General features: G+C 35.8%; 1 protein-coding gene across 2 annotated transcripts in view; it reads left to right on the plus strand.

Moving 5' to 3' along the window:
• Positions 1–547: 547 nt before the first annotated feature.
• SCAPER (S-phase cyclin A associated protein in the ER) overlaps positions 548–27,192 on the plus strand; it is a gene marked incomplete at both ends in the record, with an annotated part of 359,493 nt that continues 332,848 nt past the window's right edge. For both annotated transcript variants that reach the window (XM_079700316.1, XM_079700317.1), the window contains 3 exons: positions 548–639; positions 4,850–4,966; positions 15,265–15,425. In XM_079700316.1, coding sequence (XP_079556442.1) covers positions 548–639; positions 4,850–4,966; positions 15,265–15,425 — 370 coding nt within the window. The remainder of the gene's footprint in view (positions 640–4,849; positions 4,967–15,264; positions 15,426–27,192) is intronic.

A 27,192-nucleotide genomic window follows, 5' to 3' on the forward strand; every position in this document is an offset into this window, starting at 1 on the left:
AGGGACCTCCATACTGTTCTCCATAGTGGCTGTATCCATTTACATTCCCACCAACAGTGCAGGAGACTTCCCTTTTCTGCACACCCTCTCCAGCATTTATTGTTTGTAGAATTTGTAATGATGGACATTCTGACTGATGTGAGGTGGTACCTCATTGTAGTTTGGATTTGCATTTCTCTAATAGTGATGTTGAGCATCTTCATGTATACATTTATGTTTTGTGCACTTTTCTGTTTATTAAATTTAACAATAAAAAAAGGTTAAAAGAATGGTCAGTTGAGAAAGTCTTGAGAAGGAATATCAATACCATTTCTTGGTCTTTAGACTGTCAGCTTCACCTAATTTCTTACTGAAGAGTGAGAATGAAAATAAAACAACCCCCCCTCAAAAAAATATCCGTAGGTTTTGCTGCTTCCTCAATGAGGAGTATATATAGTGTAAAAAATATTAATTCCGAAGTCCTTTTACTCTAAAATTTTTTCTTGAAACTCTTTAGTTTCAGAATGGAATCTAATGTTTGTTGTTTGTTTTGAATTAGGAGGTGCTAATGATGCTGGATAACTATGTAAGAGATTTCAAAGCGTTGATTGACTGGATTCAACTTCAGGAAAAGCTAGAGAAGACAGATGCTCAAAGCAGGTAATGAATTCTGGTCTTTATATTTATAGCAGACAGCAGATTCAAAAACAATTATTAAAATAGACAGTGAACTTGATCTCAGCTTAATTTGAAACTTGTAAAAATCTTAAAGTTGGGAGCTGCATTTCTCAAGTTCAGTAACAAGTATTTATCGGGTACCTACTAGTACAATGCACTTTTATCTGGTACAGAAATTTAATTGCCTAATATGATACATTTACTCCTTTCATGAATTTTCAGTCTAAAGGTCGAATAAAATAGAACTTACTACTATGACAAACTATTATAGATGTTCAGTGAAAGACAGGGTCATATTTCTTTTGGGGGATAGATCAGGAAAGATTTCATGGAAAATACAGAAGTGTTTAAAGAAAGTGATGGATTTTAACAAAGTGGTTGGCCTTCAGATGAAGGGAATAAGGATAGCTATAGAAGTGCAGAGTGTGTGAAGTGACAGCATGTAGGGAAAGGTATAATATTTCTTCTTAATGTAGTAGGCACTGAGGAAAATTGATGAGATGAGGGGAATAATGAATAATTTTAGAAACCTTCATTTAGAATCAGCACACAACATCTGAGTGCTATGTGTTAGGCTCTGGGACTATTGTGGCGAAGAAAACAGACATAGTCCCCGCCCTCATGAAGTGCACAGTGCATTGACAGGAAACACTTACCAGTGTACAAAGTGTCATCCTAAAGAAATGTAGTATACTTTGGGAGTATAAGAAAACGCACCATCATGCAGTTTGTTAAGTCCAGGAGGGCTTCCCCAAGGAGAAGGAGGTTACACTTAAGTGAGGCAGAAATATCAAGAAGCAGTTAGCTTGACAAGGAGAGAAGAAAATTGTAATTCCAGGTAGAGGTGATGGTATATGATATCCTGGAGGTGGAAGAGAGCACAGTGTAGTCAAGAATTTAGAGTTTAGCAGGGCTGGAGTGAAGAGAGCAGGGGAAAAGTGGCATGAGAGGAGCCTAGAGAGGTAGGGTGAGACCAGATTATGTAGGACTCTGTAGACACGATAAAAACCTTAGACTTTATTTTGAGCCGTAAAGGTTCTTAAGTAAGGAAACCACATACCAGGCTTGTGTTTTTAAAAGATCTTTCTGGCTGTAGTGTGGGAAGGTTGAGGTTCATCAGTATAGTTTATAGATGATGGCTACTCAGACTAGAGTAAAGGCACTAAGGAGAGTTGAGAGATATTCCAGAGATAGGTAATCCAACTGGATTTAGTATCATTTTGGTTATGTGCAAAGGCAAAAGAACAATTTACTATTTCGTTTAGACTTAAAAGTGAAACCTGAGCCCTTGTGAAATGGGTCATTTCACATGGAGCTACAATAATGCCTTTTTACCCAGAGAAAACAGGCCTAGGCTGCCTCTTTCCCTTAGATTTAACCTTGGTTGAGTCTCAGTGAGTGGAACCATCCTATAGAGAACGTATCTTTTATCCCATCCTAGTGTATCAGCCCCAGGGGGAAATCAAGAGAGTGAAGGAATCCCAAGAGACAAATCCAGGAAGTCTTGATTCCCAGGAAACCAAATTCAAGGAAGCCATGATATGTTGATCCTTTTAATATTTTTTTCTCACAATGAAAATTTTTTACTCTGTCCCTGGGTGGGTCAAGCCTAGTTGTCTTTGTAACAAGCAGTTTCGTCTTTACCCCTTGGTAATAGGTGATTAGATTGGGCAGGGGTGGGGGGTACATTCCTTCACTGGGTTGAACCAAGTTAAGAGATCATCACGCTGATTTGTGATTGGTGACTACATTGCCCTTGTAAAGATAAGCAGAGGAAAGCAATTTCAAAGAAAATGGAATAGTGTACAGAGAGAGGCAGAAATGAGAGAAATCATGTGGTCTTTGAGAGTTTAAGAGTGTTGCTTTAAAGCCTGCCTCTTCCAGGTGGCTAATCATGAGCCACCTTGAGGATGTCCTTGACATTTTACAGTTTATATCCTTACAGTAAGCCTTTATTACTTTTTTCTTTTTTATTTAACTTGATGGAGTTCCTGTTCCTTTTATCCAAAAAGGGTCTGTAATATAACTATTAGTGCATTAAAAAAGCTAACTAGATTTTTTTATTTTCTTGCTTGCAAACTCCAAGCTAACAGTGGCTATGTTGAAGATTGTATTGAGAAAGCTTGTGAGGCCAAGTCCAACAGCTATTCATGTCCTACAAAAATATACTTGAGGCAACTATTTATTTATTTATTTATGGCTGCATTGGGTATTTATTTATGGCTGTGTTGGGTCTTCATTGCTGTGTGCAGGCTTTCTCTAGTTGCGGCGAGCGTGGGCACTCTTCATTGCGGTGCGCGGGCTTCTCACTGCGGTAGCTTCTCTTGTTGCAGAGCACAGGCTCTAGCTGCACGGGCTTCAGTAGTTGCGGCACGTGGGCTTCAGTAGTTGTGGCTTGTGGGCTCTGGAGCGCAGGCTCAGTAGTTGTGGTGCATGGGCTTCTTTGCTTCACAGCATGTGGGATCTTCCTGGACCAGGGCTTGAACATGTTTCCCCTACATTGGCAGGTGGATCCTTAACCACTGTGCCACGAGGGAAGCCCTGAGGCAACTCTTTTAACTTAAACACTTATCAGCATTTCTCCTTTTTGCCTCCTGAGACGGATCCCAGATATAGAAAGCAACCTTAAATTTCCTGTAGATGGCATTATCCATCTTTCATTCCTCAAATCATGCATCAAAATTTATTTCACCCAGACTTGAAATGTAAATGTAAAAACTGAAGTTGTACATACTTAGAAAAGAAAATATAGATAAATATTTATGTATTTTTATTGTGGGTAAGGACTTTGTAAGACAAAGGCAAAAAGCACAAAGGAAAATATCGATAGGCTTGATTTAACAGGAAGAAAATATGCCTTTCTACATAAAAAAATAATTACAAGTGAAATAGTTATGTCATCTATGTGACAAGATTTGTAGCCATAATAGTAATAATAATAGTAGTGGTAGTAAATTATTGCAAATCAATTAGAAAATGATGCAAATATCAGTGGCTAAAATGGGCAGTAGATACCAATGTACAAATCCCAAAAGATGAAATTTAAATGACTGGTGAAAAAGTTCAGCCTCACTTGTAATGATAGTAAATGTATTATAATTTAAAAAACAAAAGCAAATACCATTTTGCCAGTGAATTTTTTTTTTCAACTAAACATCTTTATTGACATCCTTGTAGGAAAAAGAACTCATCAAAGACTGAAACTCTAGCACAGGAGTCAGCAGACTTTTTCTGTAAAGTGCCAGATAGTAAATATTTTAGACTTTGCAAGCAATGCTGTCTCTTTCACAAGCCAACGAAAATTTTAAGACAAGATACCAACTATTAGCAAGGTTAAAGTAAAATGGGCACTTTTCATCTGGTGGAAGTGTAATTTGCTACAACCTTTCTGAAAGGCGATTTAGCAATAAATTATCAAAAGCTTTTGACTTTATTTGGATAATCATCTATCTGAATTTTCTTGTTTTCTAACAATAAATTTCACTTTTTAATGGGAAAAAAATCACAATCACTAGATTAAATGGAAAGTAAGAGGCAAGGAGATTTGGGGAGTTATGGAGGTCTGATTGAGGGCATAAGGATAAAGAAGATGTTGCTTCAGAAAAAACATTTTAGTAGAGATTGTGCATCCTATCAACTGATTGGTTGTGGGGCCAGTGAAGAGGGAGGAATAGTTAGCTTTTGTAGCAAAGAGTAGTGAAATGTCTATGATGTCACTCTCACGGGTGATTAAGAGGTAGAGGACGAAGACTTCATATTTTCCTGTGTATTCTACATTTTAACCCTCATCACTGTACTTCTGTCTTGATCTCGGTTCTACACACTTAGCTCTCCAAGGATATTAGACACAAGCAGCCAGAATTAGTACCATTGCCTTTTTAATGTGTTTTTAGCTGGGTGTATGGAAGCTTTTAAAATATAAGTAGTTTATATCCTGTCTTTGTAACCCCATAGCGCTTTTTTAGATAATTACGGTTATGTTGCTATGCTGTAGTGGGTGGAAAATCCTGGACCATTCATCATCTGGGATTACTCACTGGTAATATGGTAACTTTCTGGAAATCAATGAACTAGGGCAAAATTGTGACCTGCTTATGTTTTCATGCACTAACAACCAAGAGAAAAGATTAGATTACCCCTCCCCCTGCCACCCCTTTTCTCTGTTAATCTGCTGTATGTCTTGAATTGGCAGACCAACTTCATTGGCATGGGAAGTAAAGAAGATGTCCCCAGGACGTCATGTGATTCCAAGTCCGTCAACAGATAGAATAAGTGTAACGTCAAATGCTCGAAGAAGCTTAAATTTTGGGTGAGATGAACTCAAAAAAGCCTACTGAGGCTTGCATTACAGTAAATAATTTTTTTGTGGGTAATATAGTATTATAAAACTGGTATTTCACTATAAATATATCCATGTATATGTTTTTGTTTATGTTTGAAATTGTTTGAATAAAAAGTTAAAAAAATCCAGGAGAGTAAAGTTTAAGTTTCAGGAAATGTTATATATTCAAACGTAATTAGGATCCAAAAATTAAAACTCATAAACATATTTCATGCTAAATGATTTATAACATCAAATGGCAATTTCTTTCACAACAAATGATCTAAATATATCATAAACTGTGTTATCCATATTATCATATGGATTACATCTTTATACATTATAATCTCATCAACACAGTTTTATAATTATTGTTTTATGCAGTTGACTTTTATATCACATGCGAGAAGAAAAGAAGAAAAAATAAGTTTGTATTGTCTTTTGAATTTACTTATGTAGTTACTTATAGTGGTCCTCTTTATTTCTTCATGTGGATTCAAGTTACTGTCTAGTGTCCTATCATTTCAACCAGAAGAACTCCCTTTAATATATCTTATTGCGCAGGTCTGCTAGTGACATTTTTTCTTTTTTTGTTTATCTGAGAATATCTTATTCTTCAGGTTTTGAAGCATAGTTTTGCTGTGCATATAATTCTTGGTTGAGAGTCGTTTTCTTTTAGCACTTTGACTATGTCCTCTCACTGCCTTCTGGCTTCCATGGCTTCCGGTGAGATATAAACTGTTATTCTTATTGGGAATCCTTTCATGAGATGCCTCAGTTTTCTCTTGCTGCTCTCAGAATTCTCTCTTTGTCTTTGGTTTTCAGTAGTTTGACTATGATGTATTTAGGTGTTGATCTCTGAGTTTATCCTACTTTAGGTTTGTTGAGCTTTTTGGATTTTTAGATGAATGTTTTTCATCAAATTTGGGAAGTTTTTGCCCATTATTTCTGCAGATATTCGTTCTGTCCCTTTCTCTCCTCTGGGAATCCCACTATACCTGTGCTGGTACTCATGATGGTGTTCCACAGGTCTTTGAGACTCTGTTCAAATGTCTGCATTCTTTTTTCTTTGTGTTTCTTGGGTTAGATAGTCTCACTTTACCTCTCTTCAAATTTGCTGATTTTTTTATTTTGCGAGCTCAGTTATGCTGTTGAGCCCCTCTGGTGAATTTTTCGTTTCCATTATTGTACTTTTCAACTCCAGAACATCTATGTAGTTCTTCTTTATATTTAATCTCTCTTCATTGATATTCTGTATTTGATGAAACATTATCATACTTTATTTTTAGATGTGGTTGCCTTTTGTTCTTAGAAATTATTTGAATGTATTTATAATAGCTTATGTAAAGTCTTTGTCTAGTAAGTCCAAAGTTCAGGCTTCCTTGAGGACCTCTTTCAGTTGCTGTTCTTTTTGTGTGTCTGTGAGTAAGCCATACGTTCCTATTTCTTTGCATATCTTATGGGTTTTTTTTTGTTAAAAAGTGGATATTTTAAATCATATAATGCAACAGCTCTGGGGATCAGATTGCTACCCTTTCCAGGATTTGTTGTTGTGGCTGTTTAGTGGTGGTGGTTTTATTACTATTTGTTTGTTTAGTGACTTCTTTGAACTAGGTTTCTGAAGTCTATGTTCTTTGTCATGTGTAGTCACTAAAGTCTCTGCTCAGTTATCTTAGTTGTCAACTAATGATTTGACAGAGGTTTCCTTAAATGCCTTGAATCAGTAAATCGCCTTGAACCAGTAAATCTCCTAGCTCTTGTCTGGTCTTACATGTGATCACTATGTCTTCCGTGCTCTGGAGTTTACAATTCTGCCTTTACTGTCAGTTCCTGCTTCCTCAGAGCCTCAAGGTCAGTCAGAGGTGAGAGATTAGGGAAACCCTGAGGCAACTCTTTTTACTTAAGCACTTATCAGCATTTCTCCTTTTTGCCTCCTGAGGCAGCTTCTCCAACTTTTCCTTTTAAGTTAGCCCCTGTTTGCCCAAAATGCTTTTCACAGCTCTGTCAGCTATGATATTGTTCATCACATTCATCACTGTTGTTTTCCTTAAATTTCCCTGGCAAAATTTGTTTTTAAAGACAAAAATTTATTTGGACTTTAGTTCTTTAGAGTGAATCTTAACATTTGATGTGTAGTGTGAGGATTGGTGAGTAGTTTACTTGGTCAGTTATCTTTTTTCTGTTAAAACTTACCCTTTTCTCATGACTTCTTACTGCTCCCCTCACTGTCCACCCCACCCCACCGTGTCACAGTCATTTTTAACTCTTGTTACTGCTGAACCTTGCATATACTTATATTACTAGATTTTCAGTGTGTTAAAAATATTTTTTTAAATCTTTATTGGAATATAATTGCTTTACAATGGTGTTAGCTTCTGCTGTATAACAAGGTGAATCAGCTATATGTACACATATATCCCCATATCCCCTCCCTCTTGCATCTCCCTCCCATCCTCCCTATCCCACCCCTCTAGGTGGTCACAAAGCACCGAGCTGATCTCTCTGTGCTATGCAGCTTCTTCCCACTAGCTATCTATTTTACATTTGGTAGTGTATATATGTCAATGCTACTCTCTCACTTCGTCCCAGTTTACCCTTCCCACTCCCCATGTACTCAAGTCCATTCTCTACATCTGCGCTTTTATTCCTATCCTGCCCCTAGGTTCATCAGACCTTTTTTTTTTTTTTTTAGATTCCATATTTATGCATTAGCATACAGTATTTGTTTTTCTCTTTCTTTTTTCATTCTGTATGACAGAATCTAGGTCCATCCACCACTACAAATGAATTTCATTTTCTTTTTATGGCTGAGTAATATTCCAGTGTATATATGTGCCACATCTTTTTCCATTTCATATGTTGATGGACACTTAGGTTGCTTCCATGTCCTGGCTATTGTAAATAGAGCTGCAGTGAACATTGTGGTACATGACTCTTTTGGAATTATGGTTTTCTCAGGGTATATACCCAGTAGTGGAATTGCTGGGTCATATGGTAGTTCTATTTTTAGTTTTTTAAGGAACCTCCATACTGTTCTCCATAGTGGCTGTACCAATTTACATTCCCACCAACAGTGCAGGAGGATTGCCTTTTCTCCACACCCTCTCCAGCATTTATTGTTTGTAGATTTCATGACGATGGCCATTCTGACTGGTGTGAGGTGATACCTCATTGGAGTTTTGATTTGCATTTCTCTAATGATTAGTGATGTTGAGCATCCTTTCATCTGTTTGTTGACAATCTGTATATCTTCTTTGGAGAAATGTCTGTTTAGGTCTTCTGCCCATTTTTGGATTGGGTTGTTTGTTTTTCTGATATTAAGCTGCATGAGCTGCTTGTATATTTTGGGGATTAATCCTTTGACACTTGCTTCATTTGCAAATATTTTCTCCCATTCTGAGGGTTGTCTTTTCATCTTATTTATGGTTTCCTTTGCTGTGCAAAAGCTTTTAAATTTCATTAGGTCCCATTTGTTTATTTTTGTTTTTATTACCATTTCTCTAGGAGGTGGGTCAAAAAGGATCTTGCTGTGATTTATGTCATAGAGTGTTCTGCCTATGTTTTTCTCTGAGAGTTTTATAGAGTCTGGCCTTATATTTAGGTCTTTAATCCATTTGAGTTTATTTTTGTGTATGGTGTTAGGAAGTGTTCTAATTTCATTCTTTTACATGTAGCTGTCCAGTTTTCCAAGCACCACTTATTGAAGAGGCTGTCTTTTCTCCATTGTATATTTTTACCTCCGTTCTCAAAGATAAGGTGACCATATGTGCGTGGGTTTATCTTTGGGGTTTCTATCCTGTTCCATTGATCTGTATTTCTGTTTTTGTGCCAGTACCATAGTCTTGATTACTGTAGCTTTGTAGTATAATCTGAAGTCAGGGAGCCTTATTCCTCCAGCTCCGTTTTTCCTTCTCAAGATCGCTTTGGTTATTTAGGGTCTTTTGTGTTTCCATACAAATTGTTCAATTTTTTATTCTAATTCTGTGAAAAATGCCATTGGTAGTTTGATAGGGATTGCATTGAATCTGTAGATTGCTTAGGGTAGTATAGTCATTTTCACAATGTTGATTTTTCCAGTCCAAGAACATGCTATATCTCTCTATCTGTTTGTATTGTCTTTAATTTCTTTCATCAGTGTCTTATAGTTTTCCACATACTGGTGTTTTGTCTCCTTAGGTAGGTTTATTCCTAGGTATTTTATTCTTTTCGTTGCAATGGTAAATGGGAGTGTTCTCTTAATTTCACTTTCAGATTTTTCATCATTAGTGTATAGGAATGCAAAAGATTTGTGTGCATTAATTTTTATCCTGCTACTTTACCAAATTCATTGATTAGCTCTAGTAGTTTTCTGGTGCATCTTTAGGATTCTCTATGTACAGTATCATGATGTCATCTGCAAACAGTGACAGTTTTACTTTATCTTTTCGGATTTGGATTCCTTCTATTTCTTTCTCATCTCTGATTGCTGTGGCTAAAACTTCCAAAACTGTGTTGAACTATCTTGGTGAGAGTCGGCAACCTTGTTTTGTTCCTGGTCTTAGAGGAAATGGTTCCAGTTTTTCACCATTGAGAACCATGTTGCTGTGGGTTTGTCATATATGGCCTTTATTATGTTGAGGTAGGTTTCCTCTATGCCTACTTTCTGGAGCGTATTTATCATAAATGGGTGTTCAATTGTGTTGAAAGCTTTTTTTGCATCTGTTGAGATGTCAAATGGTTTTTATCCTTCAATTTATTTTTATGGTGTATCACATTAATTGATTTGCATATATTGAAGAATCCTTGCATTCCTGGGATAAACTCTACTTGATCATGGTGTATCACATTAATTGATTTGCATATATTGAAGAATCCTTGCATTCCTGGGATAAACTCTACTTGATCATGGTGTATCACATTAATTGATTTGCATATATTGAAGAATCCTTGCATTCCTGGGATAAACTCTACTTGATCATGGTGTATGATCCTTTTAATGTGCTGTTGGATTCTCTTTGCTAGTATTTTGTTGAGGATTTTTGCATCTGTGTTCATCAGTGATATTGGCCTGTAGTTTTCTTTTTTTGTGACATCTTTGTCTGGTTTTGGTATCAGGGTGATGGTGGCCTCATAGAATGAGTTCAGGAGTGTTCCTCCCTCTGCTATATTTTGGAAGTTTGAGAAGGATGGGTGTTTTTAGCTCTGCTCCAAATGAATTCTCTAGAATTCACCTGTGAAGCCATCTGGTCCTGGGCTTTTGTTTATTGCAAGATTTTTAATCACAGTTTCAATTTCATTGTTTGTGATTGGTCTGTTTATATTTTCTATTTCTTCCTGGTTCAGTCTCGGAAGCTTGTGCTTTTCTAAGAATTTGTCCTTTTCTTTCAGGTTGTCTGTTTTATTGGCATATAGTTGCTTGTAGTAATCTCTCATGATTTTTTGTATTTCTGCAGTGTCAGTTGTTACTTCTGCTTTTTCATTTCTAATTCTGTTGATTTGAGTCTTCTGTATTTTCTTGATGAGTCTGGCTAATGGTTTATCCATTTTGTTTATCTTCTAAAACAACCAGCTTTTAGTTTTATTGATCTTTCTGTTGTTTCCTTTATTTCTTTTTCATGTATTTCTGATCTGATTTTTATGATTTCTTTCCTTCTGCTAACTTTGGGGTTTTCTTGTTCTTCTTTCTCTAATTGCTTTAGGTGTAAGGTCATGTTGTTTATTTGAGATGTTTCTTTTTTCTTGAGGTAGGATTGTATTGCTATAAAGTTCCCTCTTAGAACTGCTTTTGCTTCATTCCCTAGGTTTTGGGTCATTGTGTTTTCATTGTCGTTTGGTTCTAGGTATTTTTTGATTTCCTCTTTGACTTCTTCAGTGATCTCTTGGTTATTTAGTAGTGTACTGTTTAGCTTCCATGTGTTTGTATTTTTTACATTTTTTTTTCCTGTAATTGATTTGTAGTCACATAGCGTTGTGGTCAGAAAAAGATACTTGATACGGTTTCAACTTTCTTAAATTTACCAAGGCTTGATTTGTGACCCAAGATATGATTTATCCTAGAGAGTGTTCCTTGAGCACTTAAGAAGAAAGTGTATTCTGTTGTTTTTGGATGGAATGTCCTATAAATATCAATTAAGTCCATCCTGTTTAATGTGTCATTTAAAGCTTGTGTTTCTTTATATATTTTCATGTTGGATGATATGTGCATTGGTGGAAGTGGGGTGTTATAGTCCCATACTATTATTGTGTTATTGTCGATTTCCCCTTTTATGGATGTTAGCATTTGCCTTATGTATTGAGGTGCTCCTGTGTTGGGTGCAAAATATTTACAATTGTTATATCTTCTTGGATTTATCCCTTGATCATTATGTAGTGGCCTTTTTTGTCTCGTGTAATAGTCTTTATTTTAAAGTCTATTTTGTCTTATATGAGGATTGTTACTCCAACTTTCTTTTCATTTCCATTTGCATGGAATATCTCTGTCCACCCCCTCACTTTCAGTCTGTATGTATCCCTAAGTCTGAAGTGGGTCCCTTGTATATAGCATATATACGTTTCTTGTTTTTGTATCCATTCAGCCAGTCTATATCTTTTGGTTGGAGCATTTAATCCATTTACATTTAAGGTAATTATCAATATGTATGTTCCTATTACCATGTTCTTATTTTTTTAACATCTTTTTTGGAGTATAACTGCTTTACAATGGTGTGTTAATTTCTGCTTTATAACAAAGTGAATCAGTTATACATATACATCTGTTCCCATATCTCTTCCCTCTTGCATCTCCCTCCCTCCCACCCTCCCTATCCCACCCCTCTAGGTGGTCACACACCACCTAGCTGATCTCCCTGTGCTATGCAGCTACTTCCCACTAGCTATCTATTTTACATTTGGTAGTGTATATATGTCCATGCCACTCTCTCACTTTGTCACAGCTTACCCTTCCCCCTCCCTGTATCCTCCAGTTCATGCTCTAGTAGGTCTGTGTCTTTATTCCCGTCTTACCCCTAGGTTCTTCGTGACCTTTTTTTTTTTCTTCTTCTTAGATTCCATGTATATGTATTAGCATACGGTATTTGTTTTTCTCTTTCTGACTTACTTCACTCTGTATGACAGACTCTAGGTCCATCCACCTTACTACAACTAACTCAATTTTGTTTCTTTTAATGGCTGAGTAATATTCCATTGTATATATGTGCCACATCTTCTTTATCCATTCATCTGTTGATGGACACTTAAGTTGCTTCCATGTCCTGGCTATTGTAAATAGAGCTGCAATGAACATTTTGATACATGACTCTTTTTGAATTATGGTTTTCTCAGGGTATATGCCCAGTAGTGGGATTGCTGGGTTGTATGGCAGTTCTATCGTGTTCTTAATTGTTGTGGGTTTGTTATTGCAGGTCTTTTCCTTCTCTTGTGTTTCCTGCCTAGAGAAGTTCCTTTAGCATTTGTTGTAAAGCTGGTTTGGTGGTGCTGAATTCTCTTAACTTTGCTTGTCTGTAAAGGTTTTAATTTCTCGGTTGAATCCGAATGAGATCCTTGCTGGGGAGAGTAATCTTGGCTGTGGGTTTTTCCTTGTAATCACTTTAAATATGTCCTGCCACTCTCTTCTGGCTTGTAGAGTTTCTGCTGAAAGATTAGCTGTTAACCTTATGGGGATTCTCTTGTTTGTTATTTGTTGCTTTTCCCTTGCTGCTTTTAATATTTTTTCTTTGTATTTTAATTTTTGATAGCTTGAATTATATGTGTCTTGGCGTGTTTCTCCTTGGATTTATCCTGTATGGGACTCTCTGTGCTTCCTTTACTTTATTGACTATTTCCTTTCCCATATTAGGGAAGTTTTCAACCATAATCTCTTCAACTATTTTCTCAGTCCCTTTCTTTTTCTCTTCTTCTTCTGGGACCCCTATAATTTGAATGTTGGTGCATTCAGTGTTGTCCCAGTGGTCTCTGAGACTGTCCTCAATTCTTTTATTCTTTTTTCTTTATTCTGATCTGTGGTAGTTATTTCCACTAGTTTACTTTCTAAGTCACTTATCCATTCTTCTGCCTCAGTTATTCTGCTATTCTGCTATTTTAGAGAATTTTTAATTTCATTTATTGTGTTCTTCATCTTTGTTTGCTCTTTAGTTCTTCTAGGTCCTTGTTAAACATTTCTTATGTTTTGTCTATTCTGTTTCCAAGATTTTGGGTCATCTTTACTATCATTACTCAATTCTTTTTCAAGTAGACTGCCTAATTCCTCTTCATTTCTTTGGTCTGGTGGGTTTTTACTTTGCTCGTTCATCTGCTGCGTATTTCTCTGTCTTTTCATTTGCTTAACTTACTGTGTTTGGGGTCTCCTTTTCGCAGGCTGCACGTTTGTAGTTCCTGTTGTTTTCGGTTTCTGCCCTCAGTGGGTGAGGTTGGTTTAGTGACTTGTGTAGGCTTCCTGATAGAGGGGACTGGTGCCTGTGTTCTGGTGGGTGGGGCTTGATCTTGTCTTTCTGGTGGGTAGGGCCACATGTGATTGTGTGCTTTGGGGTGTCTGTGAACTTAGTATGATTTTAGACAGCCTCTCTGCTAATGGTTGGGGTTGTGTCCCTGTCTTGCTAGTTGTTTGGCATGGGGCATCCAGCACTGGAATTTGCTGGCTGTTGGGTGCATCTGGGTCTTAGCATTGAGATGGAGATGTCTGTGGGTGCTCTCGCCGATTGATATTATGTGGGGCCAGGAGATCTCTGATGGTCCAGTGTTCTGTATTTGGCTCTCCCACCTCAGAGGCTCAGGCCGGAGCACCAAGACTCTGTCAGCCACACAGCTGGATCCACATCACAAGAGCAAGGGATAGAAAGGGCTCCCTCAGAACTAAAAGCCTCACTGTGGACCTCCTTGCTGGGTCTCTGCAACACATGATCTTTTATGTCATAAGCTGATGGCAGGTCCAAAGCATTGCTGTCCTGTGACTGGCTTCCCGGAGTGGCTTGCTGATTTGCCTTATCCGCCCCGCAACAGCAGCTGCTTCAAACCCTCAGTGTGTTAAAATTTTTAATGTTTGTTTACTCTTTGTACTTATATTATGACCTTCTTTAAGGCAAGATGTTTGTCATATCTTCTCTATCACAAGCATCTAGCATTGTATCAATACTTGGCCTTTACTAAGAGCTCATAAAGTGTTATTCAGTAGAACCAATTTTTTGCTTTCATATGAGATTATTAGATAATATTGCCTTAGATGAAGGTTGATGGACTTTGGAACCTTATAATAATTGGACCTTAGTGGAGTGGGGGAAGGACATATAAGCAAATAAAACCAAACGTTTTTATATTCTATCACCAGTTTAAGGGAAATTTCCCTGTAATGCAGTCTATTGGTCTGTGGTTCAGCGTATTGTATAGTACGTGGTTTATTTTAACCTGGAAGTCTTTAATGCATGCATAGTAAAGGTTCTCATACTGATCTCCATGTATTATGTCATTGGATTAATTGATACTGTTTATTATCATTGTAAAACATGTTTAAGCATGCTGAAAAATTGTGGCTTTATAGGCTTACTTTAGTATATATGCTCAATTCTGTTCTTACTGGTTGAGTTAAATGCTTTAGACTATGCAGTTAGTTACCAAACTTGTTTATTCAAGTTGTCTATATATTAACTCATAACTTAAATATTAAGTAAACCACTAAAATGTGAGCGTAAAAGAGTCATTGTTTCTGTTTTAAAGCTTTCATAAAGTGAACTGTTAAAGTTTTGCTGTCAGATGAGGAGTGGATAGGACAACTGTGAAAGATTGGGGAAATTATTATTAAAATTTAGGAGGATTGTGTACTAAGATTATTTAATAGGTGTCACTAAAGTATCACTCCATTTTAAAGAAAACAAAATCGGACATTGTCAATGAGGCATCATGTATGAAATAATATACACAAAAAAGCCTGTTTTAATAATGCCTACATTGATAAATTGGCAAATTAATGCACATTTATATTAAAAGATACGAGTTTTAAATGAAAATAAAATTTTAAATAAAAAATATATGCATTTTTTTAAGATTCCCCATTTAACTAAAATTTTCTTTTAAACCAATCTGGTGAGAGCTTTTTTGTTATATTTGTTCCCATGCACTATGTTATGGTATATTAATGAAGTATTAGAACAAGATAAATTTATGAGTATATTTGCCTTAAATTGCTATGGTAGTATGTTATTCTATATATGTGGATACACATACGCACACATAATGCATTTAAAATTTAAATATATTAACTATATATCTAAAAATTTAACTTATATTTGATTTATTAAATGCTGTCATTTTCTCCATAGGGGTTCACCTGGCACAGTGGCTGCTCCGCGTCTGGCTCCCACAGGTGTCAGTTGGGCTGACAAGGTAAAGGCTCATCATACAGGCTCTACCGCTTCTTCGGAGGTAGCACCTGCCCAGTCTTGCCCACCAGTGACAGTGCAGAAGCCTTCCCGCAAAAATGGCAAGTGACTTTGAATCAACCTTTTTATGTATTAGACAAGTAGATTTATGTGGAGATACTTATTTCATTTGAAGTTGGTGCTAATAACATTATATATTCATCTTTGTGCATCATTTATATGATGTTAATTTGCCTTAGTTAAAATCATAAAATCATCTTAAAAACTGCATGAAAACTTTTGGAGATCATTCTAGTCTCAGGTTTGCCCTGTGTAAATTTTAAGGAGAATGATATCTTTTGTCAGTTCATTTATAAGACTTAAAGTAGAAAAGAAATAAAGTAGTTCATCTTCTAGGTAGTATACACTTTAAAATGTCATGTCAGTACTTCATTTCATTAATATTTAAATACTGTTTTGGTACTAAAATAATATCATGTGTTTATCTTTACTCACATATCTGTTTTCCATACCGTCAGAATAATAAAGGGGCAAAAATAAATAGAAGGGCTGTAATTCTGAAGACTCATCTGAATTAATTCCATAGGAGTTTCCTTCATAAATCCAGAGTGGATTTTTATACATCTTTAGAGGATTGGATTTTAGAGTGATAGTAAGTAATAATGAGTTTGTCTTATTAGTTAAGGAACAACTTGAGAATACTGCTTTCTTTTCTATTCAATGAAGGATCACTTTGGAGTTTTTTGGTTCATAAAGAAATGTTTTATTGGATATAACAAAGGTATTGCCATCTTTGCATTATTGATATTGTTATTGTTGTGCTGTTTTTCCATTTTCGTCTCAGTAAGTGCTATTGGCTTATTTCAGATATATACTTTACTTTTATGGAATATATTGCCCTTGCTTTCTCTATTGAGAAAGTAGAAAATTGAGAGTAGGTATGAGTTCTTTCTTAGGAAAAGGTAGGAAAATGTGGAATCATGAAGTTTAGTGTCTGTGTCGTGAAAGTCTGAGAGAAATGTGTTAAAAAATCAAAACTGCAAAAGAACTTAAAGGAATTATAGTATTAGCACGTATCATGGTTTTGTTTAAAGCGGTACTCTCAGATTATTTATGAGTGTGACCCGTTTGGTTGAAGTGAAATGATAGATCTTCATTATGAGTAGGCTTAAAAATACTCGTTAATATACCAAGGAATTTTGTTTTTGACCACTTTGGTTTTCAGTTGTGGGGTTTTGATGCACTGTTATGCACAGTGAATTATGGTGTATATCTTAAGTAATTTATAATTACAGTAGGTATAATACTCAAGTTTGTAATGATATGCTATAAAATTGATTTTTGTTAAAGATGATAGAGTGAGCACATGCAGTTACTTTGCTTTTTCCCCAGACTCAACTAAAATGATATGAAAGGACTTAAGGAAAAAGAGACAGGAGAAGAGATGATATGAACAAATTTTTGAAAGTTGGAAAATAGCAAGACCAGCTGTGACATTTGAGTAAGCTAGCTGAATCCTCAGCTCAGAGGGTGGGCAAAACTGTCAAGCAATCCAATTTGATCCACATAACTTCCAAAAGGATCAGAAATTGGTGGGAGCAGGTATCTCTGGAAGTGAGGGTATAGGTAGGGATTATAAGAAGAATCTCGAATCCTCCCCACTTCCCCATAACTCTGAATAGTTGGATGAGAGTAGATGTATCTCTCTCACCCTACAGAATATTGGAGGTTTAGTTTCTAGAGAAGGTACAAAAGATGGTATTTGACCTGAGGGATACCAAACACATTGGAAGGTGAGGGTACTGTATTGCAAACAACGAGACTAAGTAGAAGACTATGGATAAAGATAATGTTGAGATTCCTCAATGTCGCTTCCACTTCAAGCCCTCTTCTACTTAAACTGCTAGGTTTCCAGATCAAGAGAACCCACACCTGAGGAACACATCCAAATCTGATATAGATCATGAGATATTGGTCTTCAAGGCTGATTCTCTAATTGATGAATGTCTGGTAGTCTTGGAAGACTTAGGCAGTCTGAAGCCAGATTGTGGACTGTGGTAGATTGTCTGCAAAGATGGGTGTGAACGGTTTCTCTCATCCCTGTGCATGCATGCCACTTCCACTATCAAGTGGTAGATTCTGTTTTCCCTCGCCTTAAATCCTTGGTTGGTCCTGTGACTTGATATGATCAATAGAATGTATCTAGAGTGAGGTTCGGTGAATTCCCAACCTAGCTGGTAAGAGGGCTTGCAGCTTCAATTTTCTCCTTGTTGGAAGCCAGCTACCATGTAAAGAAGCCCAAGATAGGCTGCTGAATAATGAGAGACCATGTGAAGAGAAAGTGGCCAGGAGAAGAAGAACTTAGTCTCAGCCAGTAACTAGTATGAAAGCTTTGGGCATGTGGTGAAGCTATCATGAATTCTCTGGTCTCAGTTGAACCACCCTAGCTGACACCATATGGAGATGAGATGAGCCCCCTCCTACACCTCCCCCCGCCCAACTGAGTACTCTTCAGATTCCTGACTCAAAGAATTGCATGGAAATAACATGGTTAGTATTTTAAGATGCTAAGTTTTAGGCTTATTATATAAAAATAGATACTGGGACTATCCACTGTTTGAATAACATGGATTATAGAAAGATAAAGGAAAAGGAAGAAGTCATGAAATAATTAAAGGAAATTTTGTTTAACAGAAAGATAATAAGTTTTTAACCAAAAGGGCCCATTAAGTGCCCACTATAATGGATGAAAATGCAGTGACATCAAAACATGTTGGGAAATTTATGAGTATTACAGATGATGAGAGGCTCTAAAAAGTTAGAGAAAAGAATCAGTTTATATACAAATGACCAAGAATCAGAATGACACCTGCTTTTGCAGAATTATCACTGGAAGCCACAAGAAAATTGAGCGATGTCTTCAAAATTCTGGAGGAAAATAATTTCTAAACTAAAATCCTATGTCCAGCCAAATTATCCATTAGATGTGAGAGTAGATTAAAGACGTTTTCAAACATTCTAGGTCTCAAAAGATTTTTAACTCTATGGACACTATCACTACCAGAGGGAGCCAGTACAGAGAAGAGGCAAAGGTAATAATTCTGTGGTGGTGATCCCAGGATGATTGCTGTGTACATGTCTAGATAGCAGCCAGTCCAGAATTTTTTATGGTCACAGTGCCCTGGAAGGGAGGAATCCAGGAAGATAAATGAAATTCTTAAAACAACTAATGTGTTTACCCACACTCACAAGAGATTTAAAATTTAGGAGAGTTGGGATTGAATTAATTCTAAGTCAGTAGAAAATACTGAGGCTATATCATGGAGAGAAAAGAGAGAGAGGAGAATGCAGAGAAGAGCATGAGAGGCACACCTGTAAGTGGAGTCTGAAGGGATGGAATGAATGGTACAAAAGCAACCTTTGAGGAGGTAATCACTGAAGATTTCCCCAAACTGTCAAAAGGTATTGTCTTATATTCAAGAACCACTATAAATTCTAAGTAGGAAAAATACAAAACAAATCTCATCTAGATGCAATATAATAAAAATACTAAAAATCAAAGAAAGAGAAAATCTTTGCTAGTAGTCACAGCTTTTTTAAAAAAAAAGACTTTTCAAATGAGCAAGAGTCAACTTATAGCTTGATGAAAGCCAGATGGCAGTGGAATGAGATCTTTAAGGTACTGAAAGAAAATAACTGGTGAGACAGAATTCTGCATCCAGCAAAAATAACCTTCAAAAATGAAGGTGAAATAAAGGTAGTTCTAGATGAATAAAAATTGAGAGAATTTGTAATCAGACCTACACTAAAAGAAACACCACAGAGTTCTTCAGATGGCAGGAAAATGATCCCAGATAGCATCCCAGAAATGCATGAAGGAATGAAAAATACTAGAAGGAATAAACATGCAGATAACCTTAAATGTGTATTGACTGTGTGAAACAATGTCTTGTGGAGCTTGACATATATGTGGAATGAAAATTTATGACAGTAACCCAAAAGATAAGAGAGGAATAAATGGAGTTTATATTTTCTAGGTTCTAGCATTGTCTAAGAAGTTACAAAAGTGCTCATTTGCATTAGACATAAGTCAACGCTGTGTTATAAATTCAGGAAAACCACAAAGAAGAATAAAAGAATGTTCAACTAATAATCTTTTTGATCAATCCAAAAGAAAGCAAGAGAAGAGGGAAAAAGGAACACAAAACAGATAAGACAAATCAAAAAAAGAATTATAATGTAATAGAAGTAAATGCAAATGTATCAATCCCTATGTTAAATGTAAATGGTCTAAATATTAAATTTTAAAAAAGAAGATTATAAAACTTTAAAAAATAAAGCCCAATTGTATTCTGCTTATAAGAGATACACCTTCAATATTAAGATGTAGAAAAGTCAAAAGAAAAAGACAGTGAAAGATATTCTATACATACCCCATTCAAATCAAAGCTAGTATTGTTACCAGACGAAATAAGAATAGCCAAGCAACATTTTAAAGAGAGATTTTAAAAAATTATTAAAGGGTCATTTCAACAGAGAGATAAAGTAATTCTAAATTTATATGTACATAACATATCTTTAAAACATATAAAGCAAACCCTGACAGGACTGAAAGGAAAAACTGAAAAAAACTCTGTATTTACACTGGGAGATTTTACCATAACTGTCTCAAATGATAGCACCTGTAGATAAAGATCAGTAAAGATCAAAAATATCTAAACAACCTGATTAATGAACTTGATATAATTGATATGTCTAACAACTAATGCTTTTTTTCCCATTTTTTTCCCTTTTGATGCTTCAATATGGAAACTTTTTACTGATATGTCTTCTGGTCATTCTACTCATCCTCTGTTCTGTATGTCTAATCCATATTTTCTTGAACATATTAATAATAGCTATTTTAAAAATCTGTGTCTGAAAAGTAAAATGTTTGAACCATCTGTGAGTTTGTTAGTTTAAAAAACATTTTGGGGGCAGTTTAGAGTTATTTTACTCTTTTTGATTAGGATGCCTCATATTTAATTGAATGTTTAATATTGTATACTAAAAGTTATAGAGGCTTCTTCTAAAAATATATAGTTTTTTATGGCAGAAAGGTAGAGAACAAGCAGAACACCTTAATCCTGTCAAGGTTTGGCTTGAGGTTTTTTTAAAGTTGATGTGTTTTAGTTTTTTCTTGTTCCTTTTGGGGTGTCAACTGAAAATCTGGGGTGCTTGCCAAGACCACTTCATTCCTGAATTCCAACTTTTGTTTCCTCAGCACCATACAGTTGCTACAATATCTGCTTCGTTCATTAGCATCCCAGCTGCTGTTTTCTGCTGGGTGTCTTGGAATCTTGCCCTGTATATGCAAAGCTTAGCAGTTGTCAGACTTCTTAGGGGAAGATTGAATGCAGATTCTTTTGGCTTACTTTCCGCAGTTTCCCCCTCTCCAAGATTTTTTCCCCTGAAGCCCCAGTTGCTTTAGACTCATCGAACTCCAATATCTGTCTTAGCTAGATAGGACTGCTGGTTTCTGCTAGAACTCACTTTCCTACACTGTGAATTCCAGCAGTCTTCAAGGAAAATTCTAGGGTGAATGTGGATCTCATGTTCTTGTCTCTATTCTCAGGAATTGTAGTTCCTCAAATCTTGCCTATACTGGTTGCTTTCCAATGCCTTTAAACAATTCATTTATATATTTCGTCTAGCTCCTGTAGTTCTGTTTGGCAGGAAGAAGATTGATTTTAATACAGGCTACTTTGTCATGGCTGTAAGTCCAAATACATATTCAAGCACACATGGAATATTTACCAAATATTTACCAAAATTGACACATTAAACAAGTTTCAACAACTTTCAGATGATTGAACTTATTCTGCCTGTCTTAACACAGTGGAATGAAGTTAGAAATTAATTACAAAAAGATAGCTGTACAATTCTCAGATTTTTGGAATTTTGGAATATATATCTGAATAATCCATGAGTCAGGGAAGAAATCACACTGAAAATTAGAAAATGTCAGTTGAATAAAAATGAACATTTAAAATCCTTGGGATTAGGGTAAAGCTATGCTTTGAGGAAAATTTCTAGCCTCAATTACACCAATTAGAAAGGAGGAAAACCTAAAATCCATACTCTGTCCATCTCAAGAAGTTAGAAAACAACAAGCTAGACCCAAGGAATAGGGAAGGAAAAATACAGGTGAGAATAGAGAAAAATTAACAAAGCCAAAATGTAGTTCTTCAAATAGACCAATAAAATTAACAGACTTCTAGTAATACCAAGAAAAGGAGGAGACAAGGCCTAGCACCAGGAATGAAACAGGGGCATTGGCACAGATTGCAAAAATATTAAAAAGAAATTATGAGCAATATTATACACTAAATTTAGAAATTTAGAAGAAATTAACAAATAACTTGAAAAACATAACAAAAGTTGCATAGCAAGAATTAGAAAAACTTGAAGGAACGTATAAGTATTAAAAAAATGTGAGTTAATAATGAAACATTTTTTCACAAAGAAAATTCCAGGTCAAAATGGCTTCACCTGTGAATTCTCCCAAACATTTTAGGTAAAGATACATTCAATCTTAAAGAAACTCTTCCTCAGAATAAAAGAGAGATCATTTTATAACCTTAATATCAAAACCTAAAAAGGATATTATAGTAAAACATTTTCTCTTGAACATTGAACGACATATTAGTGAATTAAATACAGCGATAAATAAAAATGATAACAAATCACAGTCAGGTTGGGATTATTCCAGGGCTTTTTTTTCCTTCTTTTTCTTTTTTCCTTTAATATCTTCATGGGAGTATAATTGCTTTACAATGTTGTGTTACTTTCTGTTGTATCACTATATGCATACGTATATCCCCATATACCCTCCCTCTTGCATCTCATTCCCACCCTCCATATCCCACCTCTCTAGATGGTTTCAAAAAAAAAGCTGATCTCCCTGTCCTGTGCAGCTGCTTCCCACTAGCTATCTATTTTACATTTGGTAGTGTATATATGTCAGTGTTATTCTCTCACTTTGTCTCAGCTGACCTTTCCCTTCCCTGTGTCCTCAAGTCCATTCTCTGTCTGTGTTTTCATTCCTGTCCTGCCCCTAGGTTCATCAGAACCATTTTCTTTCTTTTCCTTTAAATTCTATATATATGAGTAAGCATACGATATTTCTTTTTCTCTTCCTGACTTACTTCACTCTGTATGACCGACTCTAGGTCCATCCACATCACTACAAATAACTCAGTTTCATTTCTTTCTATGGCTGAGTAATATTCCATTGTATATATGTGCCACATCTTCTTTATCCATTCATCTGTTGATGGACCTTAGGTTGCTTCCTTGTTCTGCCTATTGTAAATAGTGCTGCAGTGAACATTGTGGTACATGACTCTTTTGGAATTATGGTTTTTTCAGGGTATATGCCCAGTAGTGGGATTGCTGGGTCATATGGTAGTTCTATTTTTAGATTTTTAAGGAACCTCCATATTGTTCTCCATAGTGGTTGTATCAATTTACATTCCCACCAACAGTGCAAGAGTGTTCCCTTTTCTCCACACCCTCTCCAGTATTTATTGTTTGTAGATTTTTTGATGATGGCCATTCTGACTGGTGTGAGGTGATACCTCATTGGAGTTTTGATTTGTATTTATCTAATGATTAGGGATGTTGAGCATCCTTTCATGCGTTTGTTGGCAATCTGTATGTCTTCTTTGGAGAAATGTCTATTTAGGTCTTCTGCCCATTTTTGGATTGGGTTGTTTGTTTTTTTGTTATTGAGCCGCATGAGCTGCTTATAAATTTTGGAGATTAATCCTTTGTCAGTTGCTTCATTTGTAAATATTTTCTCCCATTGTGAGGGTTGTCTTTTCATCTTCTTTATGTTTTCCTTTGCTGTGCAAAAAAGCTTTTAAGTATCCTGAGGTCCCATTTCTTTATTTTTGTTTTTATTTCCATTTCTCTAGGAGGTGGGTCAAAAAGGATCTTGCTCTGATTTATGTTATAGAGTGTTCTGCCTATGTTTTCCTCTAAGAGTTTTAAAGTGTCTGGCCTTACATTTAGGTCTTTAATCCATTTTGAGTTTATTTCTGTGTATGGTGTTAGGGAGTGTTCTAATTTCATTCTTTTACATGTAGCTGTCCAGTTTTCCAAGCACCACTTATTGAAGAGGCAGTCTTTCCTACATTGTATACTCTTGCCTCCTTTCTCATAAGGTGACCATATGTGCGTGGGTTTATCTCTGAGCTTTCTGTCCTGTTCCATTGATCTATATTTCTGTTTTTCTGCCAGTACCATACTGTCTTGATTACTGTAGCTTTGTAGTATAGTAGGAAGTCAGGGAGTCTGATTCCTCCAGCTCCATTTCTCTTTCTCAATACTGCTTTGACTGTTCAGAGTCTTTTGTGTTTCCATACGAATTGTGAAATTTTTGGTTCTAGTTCTGTGAAAAATGCCAGTGGTAGTTTGATAAGGATTGCATTGAATCTGTAGATTGCTTTGGGTACTAGAGTCATTTTCACAATGTTGATTCTTCCAATCCAAGAACATGGTACATCTCTCCATCTATTTGTATCATCTTTAATTTCTTTCATCAGTGTCTTATAATTTTCTGCACACAGATCTTTTGTCTCCTTAGGTAGGTTTATTCCTAGATATTTTATTGTTTTTGTTGCAATGTTAAATGGGAGTGTTCTCTTAATTTCACTTTCAGATTTTTCATCATTAGTGTATAGGAATGCAAGAGATTTCTGTACATTAATTTTGTTTCCTGCAACTTTACCAAATTCATTGATTAGCTCTAGTAGTTTTCTGGTAGCATCTTTAGGATTCCCTATGTATAGTATCATGTCATCTGCAAACAGTGACAGTTTTACTTCTTCTTTTCCAGTTTGGATTCCTTTTATTTCTTTTGCTTCTCTGATTGCTGTGGCTAAAACTTCCAAAACTATGTTAAATAATAGTGGTGAGAGTGGGCAACCTTGTCTTGTTCCTGATCATAGTGGAAATGGTTTCAGTTTTTCACCATTGAGAATGACGTTGGCTGTGGGTTTGTCATATATGGCCTTTATTTTGTTGAGGTACGTTCCCTCTATGCCTACTTTCTGCAGGGTTTTTATCATAAATGGGTGTTGAATTTTGTCGAAAGCTTTTTCTGCATCTATTGAGATGATCATATGGTTTTTCTCCTTCAGTTTGTTAATATGGTGTATCACGTTGATTGATTTGCGTATATTGAAGAATCCTTGCATTCCTGGGATAAACCCCACTTGATCATAGTGTATGATCCTTTTAATATGCTGTTGGATTCTATTTGCTAGTATTTTGTTCAGGATTTTTGCATCTATGTTCAACAGTGATATTGGCCTGCAGTTTTCTTTCTTTGTGATATCCTTGTCTGGTTTTGGTGTCAGGGTGATAGTGGCCTCATAGAATGAGTTGGGGAGTGTTCTTCCCTCTGCTATATTTTGGAAGCGTTTGAGAAGGATAGGTGTTAACTCTTCTCTAAATGTTTGATAGAATTTGCCTGTGAATCCATCTGGTCCTGGGCTTTTGTTTGTTGGAAGATTTTTAATCACAGATTCAATTTCAGTGCTTGTGATTGGACTGTTCATATTTTCTATTTTTTCCTGGTTCAGTCTTAGCAGTTGTGCATTTCTAAGAATTTGTCTATTTCTTCCAGGTTTTCCATTTTATTGGCATATAGTTGCTTTTAGTAATCTCTCATGATCCTTTGTATTTCTGCAGTGTTGGTTGTTACTTCTCCTTTTTCATTTCTATTTCTATTGTTTTGAGTCTTCTGTTTTTTTCTTGATGACTCTGGGTAATGGATTATCAATTTTTTTTTATCTTCTCAAAGACCCAACTTGTAGTTTTATTGATCTTTGTTATCATTTCCTTCATTTCTTCTTCATTTATTCCTGATCTGATCTTTATGATTTCTTTCCTTCTAGTAACTTTGGGGTTTTTTTGTTCTTCTTTCTCTAATTGCTTTAGGTGTAAGTTTAGGTTGTGTATTTGAGATGTTTCTTGTTTCTTAAGGTAGGACTGTATTGCTATAAACTTCCCTCTTAGAACTGCTTTTGCTGTATTCCAAAGGTTTTGGGTTCTCGTGTTTTCATTGTCATTTGTTTCTAGGTATTTTTTGATTTCCTCTTTGACTTCTTCAGTGATGTCGTGGCTATTAAGTAGTGTATTGTTTAGCCTCCATGTGTTTGTAATTTTTACCAATCTTTTCCTGTAATTGATATCTAGTCTCATAGCATTGTGGTCGGAAAAGATACTTGATATGGTTTCAATTTTCTTAAATTTACCAAGGCTTGATTTGTGACCCAAGATATGATATATCCTGGAGAATATTCCATGAGCACTTGAGAAGAAAGTGTATGCTGTTGTTTCTTAATGGAATGTCCTATAAATATCAATTAAGTCCATCTTTTTTAATGTGTCATTTACAGCTTGTGTTTCCTTATTTATTTTCATTTCGATGATCTGTCCATTGGTGAAAGTGGGGTGTTAAAGTCCCCTAGTATGATTGTGTTGCTGTCAATTTCCCCTTTTATGGCTGATAGTATTTGCCTTTTGTATTGAGGTGCTCCTATGTTGGGTGCATAAATATTTACCATTGTTATATCTTCTTCTTGGATCAATCCCTTAATCATGATGTAGTGGTAATAGTCTATTTTAAAGTCTATTTTGTCTGATATGAGAATTGCTATTCCAGCCTTCTTTTGATTTCCATTTGCATGGAATATCATTGTCTATCCCCTCACTTTCAGTCTGTATGTGTTCGTGGTTCTGAAGTGGATCTCTTGTAGGCAGCATATATACGGGTCTTGCTTTTCTATCCATTCAGCCAGCCTGTGTTTTGGTTGGAGCATTTAATGCATTTACATTTATGGTAGTTATCGATATGTATGTTCCTTTTACCATTTTGTTAATTGTTTTGGGTTTGTTTTTGTAGGTCTTTTCTTTCTCTTGTGTTTCCTGCCTAGAGAAGTTCCTTTAGCATTTGTTGTAAAGCTGGTTTGGTGGTGCTGAATTCTCTTATCTTTTGCTTGTCTGTAAAGGTTTTAATTTCTCCATCGAATCTGAATGACATCTTTGCTGGGTAGAGTAATCTTGGTTGTAGGTTTTTCCCTTTCATCACTTTAAATATGTCCTGCCACTGCCTTCTGGCTTGTAGAGTTTCTGCTGAAAGATCAGCTGTTAACCTTATGGTGATTCCCTAGTATGTTATTTGTAGTTTTTCCCTTGCTGCTTTTAATATTTGTTCTTTGTATTTAATTATTGATAGTTTGATTAGTATGTGTCTTGGCACGTTTCTCCTTGTATTTATCCTGTATGGGACTCTCTGCTCTTCCTGGATTTGATTGACTCTTTCCTTTTCCATATTTGAAAAGTTTTCAACTATAATCTCTTCAAATATTTTCTCAGTCCCTTTCTTTTTCTCTTTTTCTTCTGGGAACCCTATAATTCTAATGTTGGTGTGTTTAATGTTTTCCCAGAAGTCTCTGAGCCTGTCCTCAATTCTTTTCATTCTTTTCTCCTTATTCTGTTATGCAATTGTTATTTGCACTATTTTATCTTCCAGGTCACTTATCCATTCTTCTGCCTCAGTTTTTTTGGCTATTGTTTCCTTCTAGATAATTTTTAATTTCATTTATTGTGTTGTTTTTCATTTTTTGTTTGCTCTTCAGTTCTTCTAGTTCCTTGTTAAAGTTTTCTTGTATTTTCTCCATTCTGTTTCCAAGATTTTGAATCATCTTTACTATCATTATTCTGAATTCTTTTTCAGGTAGACAGCCTATTTCCTCTTCATTTGTTTGGTCTGATGTGTTTTTACCTTGCTCCTTCATCTGCTGTGTATTTCTCTGT

Source organism: Hyperoodon ampullatus (assembly GCF_949752795.1).
Source record: "Hyperoodon ampullatus genome assembly, chromosome: 3".
In the NCBI taxonomy this organism is placed as follows: domain Eukaryota; kingdom Metazoa; phylum Chordata; class Mammalia; order Artiodactyla; family Ziphiidae; genus Hyperoodon; species Hyperoodon ampullatus.